The 14,776-nt window shown below is 40.6% G+C and overlaps 2 protein-coding genes across 2 annotated transcripts in view; both read right to left on the reverse strand.

The window, feature by feature from the left end:
* Positions 1-187: 187 nt before the first annotated feature.
* aldh8a1 (aldehyde dehydrogenase 8 family, member A1) lies at positions 188-8,606 on the reverse strand. Its single transcript, XM_014018902.1, has 7 exons — positions 8,325-8,606; positions 5,617-5,764; positions 4,428-4,583; positions 4,196-4,345; positions 1,354-1,610; positions 1,034-1,195; positions 188-950 (listed from the first exon to the last, which is right to left on the reverse strand). The coding sequence occupies exons 1-7, from the start codon at positions 8,469-8,471 to the stop codon at positions 498-500; spliced, it is 1,473 nt and encodes a 490-aa protein (XP_013874356.1). The 5' UTR covers positions 8,472-8,606; the 3' UTR covers positions 188-497.
* A 3,033-nt stretch (positions 8,607-11,639) lies between these two features.
* The window catches only part of hbs1l (HBS1-like translational GTPase), a gene marked incomplete in the record, with an annotated part of 30,207 nt that continues 27,070 nt past the window's right edge, over positions 11,640-14,776 (reverse strand). Inside the window, 8 exon segments of the mRNA XM_014018903.1 lie at positions 11,640-11,862; positions 11,947-12,091; positions 12,294-12,394; positions 12,934-13,042; positions 13,228-13,318; positions 13,530-13,634; positions 13,728-13,796; positions 14,653-14,770. Coding sequence (XP_013874357.1) covers positions 11,851-11,862; positions 11,947-12,091; positions 12,294-12,394; positions 12,934-13,042; positions 13,228-13,318; positions 13,530-13,634; positions 13,728-13,796; positions 14,653-14,770 — 750 coding nt within the window.

Consider the following 14,776-nt stretch of genomic DNA (forward strand, 5'->3'; position numbering starts at 1 on the left):
TTTGTCTTTTTTTTTTATATATATATATATAGTTTGTGTGTGTATGCAGTATCTGACTCTTGTTGTATATGATGACTTATCATTATAAAAGCAAGGCCAAAAAAAAATATCTGAAAATTCATCCACCCATCTTCAGCTTGAATCATCCTTCATGTTTTAGTGTTAACAGACGCACTGATGTGCCTGATTCATTTTGGATTATTTTATTTGAATTTAGATTTTAATAATGGAGCTCTCTAAACAGGTAAGATACTAACTATTTCTTAAAACCCACCAGGTGGAGAAAATCAGAAAAAAAAAGAATAAAAAGGACGGTTGTATACTTCTTTTTTTATTAGACAATAACATCGGTTCTGTTTGTTTATATACTTGTGTAGGTTTCCACTGATTATGTCATCTAATATGTGGATTAATTTAAACGATCTGAGGTGAAATTTTATGTTTTCTAAATCTAAATACCAACAAATTCTTGTTTTGGCCAGCATTGCATCATTGCCTCAGTGTTTGATAGTGATGCTCTTCACCTCCGTGAAGAAATCATAGGAATCCTTCCCTCCCTCCCTCCCCACCCCGGAGTTCTTCATTCCCCCAAACGGCAGATTCAGATCCCTAACCAGCCAGCAGTTGGTCCACACCACACCCGCCTGCAGCCGCTGGGCCACCCGGTGGACCCTCCCCACGTCCCGGGACCACACGGTGGCCGACAGGCCGTAGCGCACGCCGTTCCCCCTGGCCACAGCCTCGTCCTCGCTGTCGAACGGGCTGACGCAGGTGACGGGGCCGAAGATCTCCTCCTGCATGACGCGCGAGCTGTCGGGCACGCCTGAGAGGACGGTGGCGGGCATGAAGTAGCCAGACTTGTGGCGCTGTGGGAGGTCCAGCGGGTCCACGCCGTCGCCGCAGTGGAGCGTGGCGCCTTCAGATTTGGCGAGCGCCACGAAGCTGCGCACCTTGGGATTAAAACAGAGGAGATGTTTCAAGAAAGTCAACAACAAAAGAAAATAATCAACAGTCAATATTTAATTAGACTCACCTTCTGCAGGTGTTCTTTGCTGATGAGTGCTCCATTGTTGTTGTTGGGGTCAGACGGAACACCAGTCTTCCACTTTTTAGCCGCAGCCACAAACTTCTCTAAAAACTCAGAGTAAATACTCCTTTCTACGTAAATCCTACTGGTACACAAGCAGATTTCTCCCTGAGAGGGGAAACAAAAAGGAAAGGGTAAGAAATTGCTCAGAAATTTACTTCAGTCAAACCTTTCCCCTGGCAAAACCTGAACTAATATCCCCACCATGTGGACAGAACGAGTCATTACACTCTCCTGCACAACGTCTCCAGCTGCAGTTGACGCACCTGGTTGAGAAAACTGGAGCGAACGGTCGTGGCGACGCACTGCTCCAGGTCTGCGTCGGCGAAGATAATGGCGGGGTTTTTACCTCCCAGCTCCAGGGAGAGCTTCTTACAGTAGGGGGCGCTCCGCTCCGTGATGCGCTGGGCGGTGACGGTGGAGCCGGTGAAGGAGATCAGAGGGACATCAGGATGGCCCACCAGGGCATCCCCTGCTCTGGGACCAGTGCCAAAAACAATGTTGACAACCCCTGGAGGGACACCTACAGCAGACAGACAGCTTTGTGTTTAATCTTTTCTCAGTCGTGTGATTTATGAGCAAAGTCCTGTAACCTCTGCGTGCAACATTATGGACTAGTTAATTAGCATAAAGTGCTTCATGTATTGAATTAAAGTGACTCTAACTAACTGAGCAATGGGCCTAACTAATTTACCAGTGAGAGGGTATTTTCATTTATCTACCTTTGTTTATTCTTCATTCAAACAGCAGTCTAATGAATATTTTAAAGGGATCCCCGATTAGTTGTAACATTAGACTTTATATGATAAACGTATATTTTAACTGTAAAATAAAGACTGTAAAAATGCTGTAGGATGTTCAGTTTTTATAATTTTTCAACTAAAAGTTTAAAAATATATTACACGGACGGGGCCATTTTATTTACACGCAAAGCATTCTGGGAAATTGATGACATCAACTAGGTCATCGGCACAAGGCTGCTAGAAAGCTATATCCACCCTGAAGGTTAATCTTGGACAATATCTGATGATCGACTCTTTTAAATGAAACCAGAGAGCGTTGACAGAGAGGAGAAGGTAGAAATGACTCAGCCTGTAACTGAAAATATGGATGGAGGACAACAGAGCTGCTTCATGGAAGAGGAAACTCAGCTTAGCTTGTTAGCTTTAGCATTAGCCCCGATGCTATCACCATATATGTGTATTAACTCAGCGCTACACATTCTCCTCTCATCACTGATGTCCTCCATCCACATGACAGAGAGGGGAACGCAAAAATGACTCAGCCTGCAAATGAAAATATGGATGGAGGACCTCAGTTTAGCTTGTTTGTCGTCATAGCGCCAAGCTAATACATATAAGGCAATATAGCGTGACGGCTAGTGCGAAGGTTAACAGGCTAAGCTGAGGTTCTTCTTCCATGAAGCAGCTCTGTTGTCCTCCATCTATATTTTCAGTTACAGGCTGAGTCATTTCTACCTTCTCCTCTCTGTCAACGCTCTCTGGTTTCATTTAAAAGAGTCGATYATCAGATATTGTCCAAGATTAACCTTCAGGGTGGATATAGCTCGCTAGCAGCCTCCATCGAGGACCTAGTTGATGTCATCATTTACCCAGAATGCTTTGCGTGTAAATAAAATGGCTCCGTCCGTGTTAAAATATATTTTAAAAAATTTACAAAAATAAACAGCCTACAGTATTTTTACAGTCTTTATTTTACAGTTAGAATAAATGTTTATCAAATAAACTTTAATGTTACAACTAATCGTGGATCCCTTTAAAACTTATTAGTTACCTGGTGCACTTCAAATATTACGTAAAGGTATAGTCAAACTATCTACTAGTGACCATTATGGACTTTACTAGTTAACTAATAAAGCACAAAAAAGTAATTAGTTGCAGTAATGAGACCAATTTTGGAATTTGTTCCACTAGAGTTAATGTTTTAGACTTTACTGTAAAAAGGTGCACGAGTCAACAACTATGGGTAAAACGGTACTGAACTAGTCTGCAAATTAGCAATTTACATTTTACTAGTTAATTAATAAAGCTTAAAATATGCATTAGTTACATTAATGAACATTAATATAACTGGGTAATTGGTAAACTTTATCTAGCATCAGTAGTTTACAATAAAGTTTGAAAAAAGCTTTAACTTATTAACTAGTGTACATTTCAGGCTTTACTAGTTTATTTGTGAGGTCCAAGTTAGTTGTCTTGATCAACCAGTGATATTTTGTAACTTACAAGTTAATTTGTCCTTTTAGCCAAACTAGTAAGATCAAAACAGGCCTTAAATAGTAAACAAGTGAGGTTAATATTTCAGTAAAGTTGCACTGATCAACTAGTGTGAACATTAGGCAGTCACTTGAAATACTAGTAGAGTTTTTAAAGCTGACTTGTTAACTAGTGCAACACATTTGTTTATAATTTGGTCTGATGATCCAACTGACCAGTAGCTTCTGCTCCAACTAGCTGGTAAATATGCGTCATTGTTGAGTTCAAATAATTTATGAAGATTAGTGGTATTTCAGTACAGATACTGGTATCGGGCCTCTGATACCAGCATTTTTACAAGTATTTGTACTCATACAAAATGCCTCAGTACTCTGGACCAATACCAGTACTAGTATTAATTATCGATACTCCATTGAATGTGTTACAGTTTATATTTCAAGTGAAATGTTTAAGAAATTAATACAAGTTGAAATAAAATTGTACTTATATTATTACATATTTGTATTTATTTAAATGTTATAACAGTATCTATCATGTTGTGTTTCATCTGATCCTGTCAGAGGAGCTGTAGACCAATAAGGAAGGAGAGACACCTTGTTCTGAATAAAAGAAATGTGTTTTTAAAGGTTTTGTCCAATATTTAAGTCCTAAGTACTCGGTATGAGTAAGTACCCAAACTAAAGTACTCGTACTTGGTTTGAGAAAAACTAGTATTGGGACACCAATAATCAAGACTAATTCAACTAGTGCAGCAAAGCATCAACCAATAGAGGGATATGATGCCAGCTCTCAAGAATACTTCAGAAACCCTTAAATGTCATGCCATACATTAAAATAAATGCTTGAATTGCTTGCCGTACTGTGGCCCTACCAGCCTGCTGCATCAGCTTGCAGAGCATCCACGCGGTCACCGAGGTCATCTCGCTGGGTTTGGCCACCACCGTGTTGCCCGTGGCAATGGCCGGCGCGATCTTCCAGGTCAGCAGGTACAGAGGGAGGTTCCAGGGACTGATCAGACCAGCTGCCATACACCAGAAATCACCGTTTCACACTCCAGGCACAGAGAGACAACACTGAGACATTAAATCACGCTGAGCTCTCACCTACTCCCACTGGACAGCGCGTGGTGTAGTTCAGGCAGCCCATGTGGTCCATCTGGCTGCAGTCGGTGGTGTGGTGGAGCACGGACGACGCAAAGAAGCGGAAATTGTACGCCGATCGAGGAATGTCCACGGTCCGAGCAACCGTCAGGGTTTTACCTGTACCCAAAAATGGAGACGTCATTTTCTCAACGTGTTGCACTTTTTGTTTTCTCTGCTTTCTAAGCATTCAGTCAAATTGGATCATAGCTTAACTGCTGTCCAAAACATATTACCAACACTGTTTTCTTGCTTAAATACATATTTCATCTTATATTTCCAGGATAAACAGCTAAAATTGGCTTTTCTCCTCTTTGACTTCACCTGTTTTTGACGCTTATTTGAAACTGCAACAGTTAAAGCAACTTACTATACCTGCAGTAACTGACCGTTAGTGATGTTCGATACTGCCAATTTTCTTTCCAATACTGATACCAAGTAAACTCAGGCTAGTATTGGCGATACTGACCCGAAACTGATACTTTGTGATAACACACATAACATGCCTGTTAAATCTAACAAAGTAGCGTTTTTCAAATAACTACTTTATAAAGAATACAAGACAGTAATTTATTTATTCATTTAAAAGTCTTTCCAACCCCTTTAGATTTGTTTAGCGTAATTAAAAATTCTTATGATAAACAAAATGTAATAATTTTTAAATAGTGAAAATTTTTTTTAAAAAACATTCCAAAGGTTGATGTTTGGTGACATATTTTATCGCATTGTTTGTAGGTTTGCATGAGGGTCCCTGGCCAGAAGCTAATGCTGTTTGGAAAAAATGGGAACATCTAGAATGTAATTATAGACAGTTAGACAAAGGTGATTTTATGTAAAAATGACCTGCCATACATGTAACAGACTGAGTGATTGACTGAGCCTGTGCCACTGTGCTGATGCATAACCCAAATGGAAGAAAAAGTAGTTTCTTCCAACCACATAAGATTTAGACAAGATTTCAATAGTTTATGTTTTTCCACTGTCTGTGATATACATTACCTGAAATAACTGAAGTATCAAAGTATTGATATTTTGACTTCAGTATCGATTCTAGGCCATAAAGTTCTGTTACTGGTAGTATCGATATTTCAGTATTGATCCGCACATCGCTAACCAACTGTTCAACCCAATCAACCAAACGGTGTTACGGTACCTTGGTCTCTGGACTCAGCTTGGGCCAACTCTTCCATGTTGGCATCAATCAGATCGGCCAGCTTCACGAGGACTTCGGCTCGCTCCTGTGGACTGCGGGCTGACCAGTCAGGGAAGGCCTCTTTAGCCGCTGCCACAGCTGCGTCCACCTGCAGGCGTAGGATGTCCGGTGTCACACAACCGATTCTCAAACATCTCACCATTCCTTTAAATTCTCTACTTTGACACATCCAAATCTGAGATGCAGCTAATCAACCTTAGCAAACAAAATAATGGTTATAACTTAGTTGTTTAGCTTCAAAAGCTGCTCATGTCACTAACGCTTCCCTACAATATGGAGTTCCATTTGTGCCAAAAATATGTTGTTGAGCCTTAGTCCATGTTCTTAAGTCCTCAAATGTCTGGTATTCATCATCAAAGCTTGACGTTTGTGTTTCTATTTAAGTGTTTATTGACAATTTAAGAAGCTAGAAGCTTGTTATTGTCGGTTCTAAACTTTTATAGGAAACTGATTGCCACAATTAAGTGTACTTAGTGATTCTGTCCATCCATCCATCCATCCATTTTCTTCCGCCTATCCGGGGTCGGGTCGCGGGGGCAGCAGCTTCAGAAGGGAGGCCCAGACCACCCTCTCCCCAGCCACTTCTTCCAGCTCCTCCGGGGGAACTCCAAGGCGTTCCCAGGCCAGCCGAGAGACATAGTCCCTCCAGCGTGTCCTGGGTCTTCCTCGGGGCCTCCTCCCGGTGGGACGTGCCCGGAATACCTCACCAGGGAGGCGTCCAGGAGGCATCCTTACCAGATGCCCGAGCCACCTCAACTGGCTCCTCTCGACGTGGAGGAGCAGCGGCTCTACTCTGAGTCCCTCCCAGATGACCGAGCTTCTCACCCTATCTCTAAGGGAGAGCCCAGCCACCCTGCGGAGGAAACCCATTTCGGCCGCTTGTATCCGGGACCTCGTTCTTTCGGTCATGACCCAAAGCTCATGACCATAGATGAGGGTAGGAACGTAGATCGACCGGTAAATCGAGAGCTTCGCTTTCTGACTCAGCTCTCTCTTCACCACGATGGACCGGTACAGCGCCCGCTTTACAGTAGACGCTGCGCCAATCCGCCTGTCGATCTCCCGCTCCGTTCTTCCCCCATTCGTGAACAAGATCCCCAGATACTTAAACTCCTCCACTTGAGACAGGGCGACCCCCCTGACCCGGAGAAGGCACTCTGCCCTTTTCCGGCTCAAGACCATGGCCTCGGATTTGGAGGCACTGAGCTTCATCCCGGCCGCTTCGCACTCGGCCGCGAACCGCTCCAGCGAGAGCTGCAGATCTCGTTCCGATGAAGCCAACAGGACCACATCATCCGCAAAAAGCAGAGATGCGATCCTAAGGCCACCAAAACGGATCCCCTCAACACCTCGGCTGCGCCTAGAAATTCTGTCCATGAAAGTAATGAACAGAATCGGTGACAAAGGGCAGCCTTGGCGGAGTCCAACTCTCACCGGAAACGAGCCCGACTTACTGCCGGCAATGCGGACCAGACTCTGACACCGGTCGTACAAGGACCTGACAGCCCGTATCAAGTGGCCCGGTACCCCATACTCCCGGAGAACCCCCCACAAGGCCCCCCTTGGGACACGGTCGAACGCCTTCCCCAAGTCCACAAAACACATGTAGACAGGTTGGGCGAACTCCCATGCACCCTCCAGGACCCTGCTGAGGGTGTAGAGCTGGTCCAGTGTTCCACGACCAGGACGAAGTGATTCTGTATGATTTGTAAAATAAATGATCGCAATTTAAATGGATCAAATCAACATTCACTGACAGAGAGTCACTTCTAGTGTCCATTCATTTTTGCACTGGAGGAATGTTTACCCAAAATAAAAGTGATCCTTGCTAAATAAATTACTCGTATAACTTTGCTATAAGAAGTGTAAGACTGAACTCTTACACACCTGTGTGTTTTCTCCTTCCACTGACTGAAAACATGCATGTTAGGTTAATTGGTAGCTCTAAACGGTGCAAGTGTAGGTGAGAGTGTGAATGGTTTATCCCGTGATGGACTTGTGACCTGTTCAGAGTGTAACTCGCCTCTCGAATGATTGCAGGAGATAAAACAGCAGCAACACGGAAAGCAAAAGTGGGTGAAAGATAATCTAGTTATTCAAAAGGATTAGACAGATGTGCAACTGGTCACTTTGTTTTTATTTTATTCTCTTAAAAAGGCTCCGTCTCAGAACCTCCTGCTCTCTGTAAAACCATGTCAGAATCTTAAAATGGAACAACGAAAAATAAAATCCCTATTTAACCTGTTCCTACTCAGACATGAGACTTAAGCTTGTTATCATAGGTTTTAACTCTCTAGTTTTATCACTTATGTAGAAAAAGGAGCAAACAATCGAGTGTTTAATGATTACTTTGCTGTCGACTCTGCAAAGATCAAAGGTGCATCCCTCTGAAAGTGTCTGAATTACCTCAGACTCCAAGAAAAATGTTTCTGAAGTTCTAAAAAGTTCATTTCCTGATCATTTTCAGACCTTTGCTTTAACTCGTAATTACCAAGTTTTTGAAAAATTAGTTATTACACTATAAAGTAACTAAATAGCTTCTCTGTAAAGGTTTTTAGGATACAGTTGGTATAAACTGTGTACAAAAGCGTTCACAAAATGCATGTCAGAGTCTTTAAAGTGCATGAGTGTTTGTGAGGTTTGCCCACCTCCTCCTTGCTGCTGTCTGGTACTTTGCAGTAGACCTCTCCAGTGGAGGGGTCATAGGAGTCGACATGGTCTCTGCAAGAGATGAACTTTCCTCCGATGAAGTTCTCCAAGACCAGAAGAGAGGGCTGCTCTGAGCTTTTCTGCATGGCTGAAGTCAAAGAGAACTCTTCCAAACCAAAAGAGCAAAACTGAAAACGTGAGCTGCTGCAGGTTAATCTCTCAAACGTGCACGGACGCCAAAGAGGTGAACTTATTTAACCTGACCCTATTGATCCTCCCACATGTGGCAAGCAGCTGCAGGAGTGACTGGATATTCCTCCAAGTCACCAATATGAGTAGTGTTTAACACTGTAGCTGCTGAGAAACATTTAGACAGAGACAAAACTAAAAGCTTTATCTGTGCAAAAAGATACAATCTAACTGTAAATAAATGGTAAAGCTTCATTTTAGCATTCAGTCAGGGATCAGTCTGTTGGCACTGAGTCACTGTTGGTTCTACAAAATGATCTATTTTCTGATTGAATTTCTTTATTCTTGGAATCACAAACTGCTAAATGAGACTATTCTGTTTCTTAAACCTCCTTGACATTTTTATAATCCCTATTTTTCTATTAAATCTAGCTCAGTTCCTCCTCTCACACACACACGTTTGTTCTTCTATCCTCATGAAGACTTTGAAATGACTTCCATTTATATCCTGTAACCCTAACCCCCTTATAACCCCATTAAAATTTAATGGTGTGTTCCTTTGGCCAATACCCACTTGTGGTGAAAATGTCATGAAAATCCATCCATAAGTTTTTGAGTAATTTTGTCCACAGACAAACATACGCGACCAAAAACATTACCTCCTCCCTTGGCGGAGGTAATAATACATGACAGTAATTTATTTAATTTAAAAGACTTTCCAACCCTAACCCTATATTTGTTTAGCACAATTTAAAATTCTTATACTAAAGAAATAAAACAATTTTTGAATAGTGAATAAAAGTGAGAAAAAATATTCTTAAAAGTTGTTACTTTGTATTTTGTAGCATTGTTTGTGGGTCCCTGGCCAGAGCCAATGCTGTTTGGGGGGCCATGGCGTGAAAAAGTTTGGGAACCCCTCATCTAGAATTTAATTACAGTCAGATTAAGCAGATTTTATGTTAAAATGACTTGCCATACATGCAACGTCTACAGACTGAGTGACTGAGCACGTGCCACTGTGCGCATGCATTACCCAAGCGGAAGAAAAAGTAGTTCCCTCCAACCACAGGATTAAGACAAGATTTGAATAGTTTAGTTATTTTCCACTATTTTACTGTTAATAATTTATATTATGTGAAATAACTAAAGTATTGATATTTTTATTTTAGTATCGATTCTAGGGCATAAAGTTGTGGTATCGGTAGTATTGATATTTCCGTATCGATCTGCACATCACTATTAAGAACCACCTTGGCAGTGATTCTACCGCCTCTGATTCACAGTAGGGAAAAACTCTGGAAATGGGACCAACGAGTTTCTGAAGGTAAGAGGAGTGAAATATTAAAAAGTGGCAAAAAATAAATAAATAAAATTTAAAAAAAGTGAGTAAAATATTACAAATCTGTGACCGACTGAGCACCACTGCAGCGGAGTAAAATGATTCGAATCCTTTGAGCGGCTCTTTGAAACGGACGATGGGAATTTAATCGCAGACAGGTGAGATGTTTATTTATGTTCTCCTCGTGTTTTCCTCTCTAAATGCTCCTCCTTTTGCTTCTCAACTGAAACAATAATAAAAATAATAACACAACAAAAAAGAAAAAAACAAAGAGGGCGCAGCAGCAGTTTTATGCGGAGAACATGCACTCAGAAGGGGGGACTTCAAGCTGAACAAGTCATGTGACATTAAACCGTGTTCATATCAGCAAGACTAACCGTTCAAAATACAGATCCTTGAAAGGAACGAATCCATAAGTTTCAACTCCCTTCAAAGAGTCATGTATCCTGATGACATCACGCCAGACATTAAGTAAAAATAATAATAAAAATCAAGTTTTCAAACTGCTCATAACGACACTTAGCTTGGTGCTAGCCAGCCATCTACTTTAGCTTTGGCTCTGACTACCTATTAGCTCATTAGCCCAAACTGAGTTAATTAAAAGAGCTATCTACAACTGGTAAGATATTCATTACTTTTAATCTTTCAACTACATCCTACTTTCAAAAATTATCTGAATTGTCCCTTTAAGTACAGAGCAGAAATCTAGTATTAAACCTGTGCAAACTGCTGTTTAATGTTCCAATAAAAAGTAATTATAAACGCAAACGTTCTAAATCTTTTTACACGACGTAACACTTTGTTTTCTGTAGAAAGACAATCAAGAAACATAAAAATAGAGCTAATAGCCTTCCAAGAAAATATATTTTAAATGGAAACATTTTGAAACTGCCCAATCATTAGTGACTCAAAATCTCTTCGACTCTAACTGAAGTTTTTTTTTTTGTAAACCTGGAGTAGCAGTGGAACAAACACATCAACAGGAAACAGAAAATCAAGCTTGCAAGTGCAATCGCTTTTTTTTTATTTTGCAAAATGTATGCAGCACTATTCCTTCTTCTTGTTAAAGGATGAGACCTGTTTTCTGTGGTGCTTTCCACTCAGAGACCACCAGCTGCTCCGGTGTCTCTTCTTACAGCTGACAGGAAATGATCGCTGCCTCTTTTCTCTGCGTGAAGACAGATGCAGTTTGAAAAAAAGAAATGGAAATTAGGTTTGTGGACACGCAGGACTGTCTTGTGGTGGGGTTTTCCCCTCAGCTGGTAGAATCAATTTGACCAAAATGTAAACCTTTTTTTAAGCTGCTGCTGTCAAACTCATTCAACATCTCCAGATTTCAAATCAAAATGCCTAAACCACCAAATAAAGTAAAAATAAAAATAAAATAAATTTTAAAAAAAATCAGCCCTTAGAAGTGCATGTTTGCTGCTTTACTCACATTATTTTTGGAAGCATTTTAAATCATTTGTCTTCATCCAAAGTAATTTTTTTTTCTTTTACAAACAACTGCCTGGGCACTAAAATCATGTTTTTCTCAGCCATGCTACTTAAAATGAAAAAAAAAAAAGTATTTGGCAAACATTAACAATCCCTTTTTTTTTTTATTAAATCCCGAGTAACACGTTCATTTTTTAAGGTTTTGATTCAGTTTTTTTTTCATCTGGAGAACTGGTTGTAAACAGGACGCTGAGAGTTAAAGAAAAGAATTTGGTTTTGTTGGTTAACTAAAATAAAGCAGAGAGCAGCTCATTCGGTGAAAACACTGTGAAATGAAGAGTCTGGAACCTTTGAGGAGGATTTTTTTTTAAGTTTGATCTTGGGTAATCAGAGACAAGGTTGGTGTTTGTGAAGTTAGTGTTAGGTGAAGCAGTCGGGTTACACCGAGGACCGGATGGAGAGAAAAAAAACGAAGCTCTGGTTCCACGAGTGGGATCTCCTGGGGGATTTGTTCTGTTTGTGGCAAAGTTTGACATGCTCTGTGTTGGCAGAGAGGACCTTCATTCTTTGATCTGCAGAAAAGAAGTTAAAAATCAAAATCAAAGCGTGTTTTCTTAAAAAGTGGCAGTAGTTTGTGAACGATGGTGGTATTTTACCTCTGTGACGACCCCTGCAGCGATGGTGGAGCCCACGTATCGCAGCATGAAGCGGCCCAGCTCTTTGTAATCCTTGTACAGCTCTAACGACACCGGCCTCTGGGTCTGGATCTCCACGATGGCATTCATACCTTTACTCAAACACCTAAACAAGGAAAACACTGCCGAAATGAACAAAACTCACATTCATGAGGTATAATCATCTGCTCTACTAAAAAAACGACTCGTATTTAGAAAACTGGGTGAAGAATCCCGAAATTTTGACGTGGGAGGAAAAAAATACAACAGTTGAGCAACTCTGTGCAGATTCAGAATCAAAAATTGGATCTGATGTTGCCAAAACTCACTTTGGTTTCTTCTTAAGGACCTCACCGCTGCTCTTGTGCAGAACACTGATCAGTTTTCTGATGGTGGCCGGCTCGCTGACCGTCTGGTAATGAAGCAGCACCTGCAGGAAGCACACAGACTGTAAAATAAAACAGCAGCACAAAATCGTACTCTTAAACTTTAGTTTGCATTGGAGTTGTGGATTTTAAATAATGTGAATCATGCTACAAATAACCACAAATTATTAAATATTACAAATTGCTTTTATCTTTGATTTATGTAATATCTACACAGCTATATATTAGATTATTTTTAGGTTTCTATTAGACAAACATGACCTGTGGAGAAGATTTACTAAACTTAAACTTTTCTGCACTTATGGAGACTCGAATTACACAACAAAATGCATTTAACAGTTAAAAACATACATTTTGCATGGCATTTCCCCTTTAAAGGTAAAGGGAGGACAGTTGGTAGTATACACATATCGTCTTTTTAATGCAAATGCTGAGAAATAACAGTTGATAACTCTTCAAGTGTTCGTGGAAATGAACACATCTACTTTTTAGCTTTCCTGCAAATTAAAAATATATTTTTTTTAGTTCTATAAAAGCCTTCTTGTTGCATCAAACTTCTAGAAAAGACGTCAGGGCTGCTCACAGGAAAGCCTTGTGTGATGGGAACCTCAATGTTGAAGAGGAGAATTCTGGCTTTAAATCGAGTACAGACACGAATCGGCTCTTTCGGATGGCAGAACACACAGCCGACGCTGGAGGGACGCAGACAAAAGGATTTGCATGGAAAGCAGAGCAAAGTGGTATATTCAAAACCGCAGATTACAGAGTTATGAGTCATAAAAAGCCAAGCGTTACAATCCAAAAAATGGATTACAAAATTCATTTAGGAAACGTCGACTTTGATGCACTGCTGCGCTTTTAAAGGTCACTTGTTTACTTTATCTTAATGATGTCCATGCCGGTGACAGTGAGGCTGACATGATCTCCTGCTGCAGCCCAGTCCAGAGCCTCATCATGGAGAGTGATTCCTAAAAAGAGAGGATGTTTAATGTACACTAGTGGCCACAGGGGGGCAGTGTTTACCATCTGCAACTCTTTCAATAGATGCAGAAAAACTGAGGAGATTTTATTTTAAATGCTCATAACTGTTGCACGTTTAACAAGATATGTCTCATCTAAGGCAAAAATATATATATATATTAAAAAATCATCAATCAGCAACAATCAATGTGATCGGACCTTTAACAGTGCAAGTTTCATTCGGGGGCATTGCCAGTATTTTGTCTCCAGTCTGAACAGAACCCGCCTCGATCTTCCCTGTAACACAGAAGCCTGAGCCCTGGTCTGCAGAAAGAGAAAATAAAAAATGAACAAACCTAACACACACGACACAAAGAGGCTCATTAATACAATTTAATGTGCAAAATCAGCATTTACCTTTGAACACGTCTGAGACGCACAGTCTGAAGGGTTTGTCTATGGACCTCTGAGGGGCTTTGAATAAATCTAAAAAACAGAAGGAAACAAACGACAGAAGAGGAGGAAGTAAACAATAAGTGGCAGGAATGTGTTTAAACAAAACCTTGCGAAAGGTCTGATGGCATGTGAGCATTGAATCATTTTCTCAAGTATTGGACTGAGACCGGAGGGTCAGCACTTTTACAATCATGGGACAGTAAGATTCGTAAAACTCTACAGAAACATGAACTCATCGGAACCAGGCAATGCTGACACAAGAAATGCACTGTCCAAAAGAAAGCATCTGTCGCAATATTTCAGTGGCAGAAAGCTAAAACGCTACCAGCACCTCTGGGAGGAAAGTAAATGGAAAGTATCTGAAACAGATGAAACAAATGCTGCAGAAGAAAACTTCACAAAAAAAAAAAAGCTTGCTGCATAATCTGAGTTGGTAAACGTACCAAAAGTTTCAGCAGGATTGAAAGAAATATTCTTCCTGCATCATTGGGAAACTAAACAGACCACAAAGCAGTGTATTTATTTTAATTAAATCTAACTGCTGCCAAGATACTTATTTCCTGAATAACAGTAAAAACTTTTATGCTTTCTCAAGCCCCACCTTTGACGTTAGAATTTACGAACACAGAATCAGGTGAGCACTACTTGTCAGAAGGAAACTGGCTTTATGAAACTGTCAAGTGGTAGTGTAGTGATTTTAATCTAACATCTTCACATTTACTTTAAATAAACTTTAATCAGTACGACAGCAAAGAACAAAGCACAAAAAACAAAACAAAATAATCTGCCGACAGATTTAGTTTTGGACCCTATCCTTTTTAACCAAAGAGGCTTCTGGATGATAAAAGACAATTAAAACATTAGATGTAAGAAGTGCGTGCATTACCGATCTGCTCCAGCAGGCTGGCTCCACTGTACCAAGACCTGAGTTCTGCTACTGAACTCCTGACAGTCAGGTTTTCTCCCGATAGGCCACTGGTGGGGACAAAGAAAACATCCGACTCCTGGGG

This window comes from Austrofundulus limnaeus, unplaced genomic scaffold (genome assembly GCF_001266775.1).
Source record: "Austrofundulus limnaeus strain Quisiro unplaced genomic scaffold, Austrofundulus_limnaeus-1.0 Scaffold205, whole genome shotgun sequence".
NCBI lineage: Eukaryota > Metazoa > Chordata > Actinopteri > Cyprinodontiformes > Rivulidae > Austrofundulus > Austrofundulus limnaeus.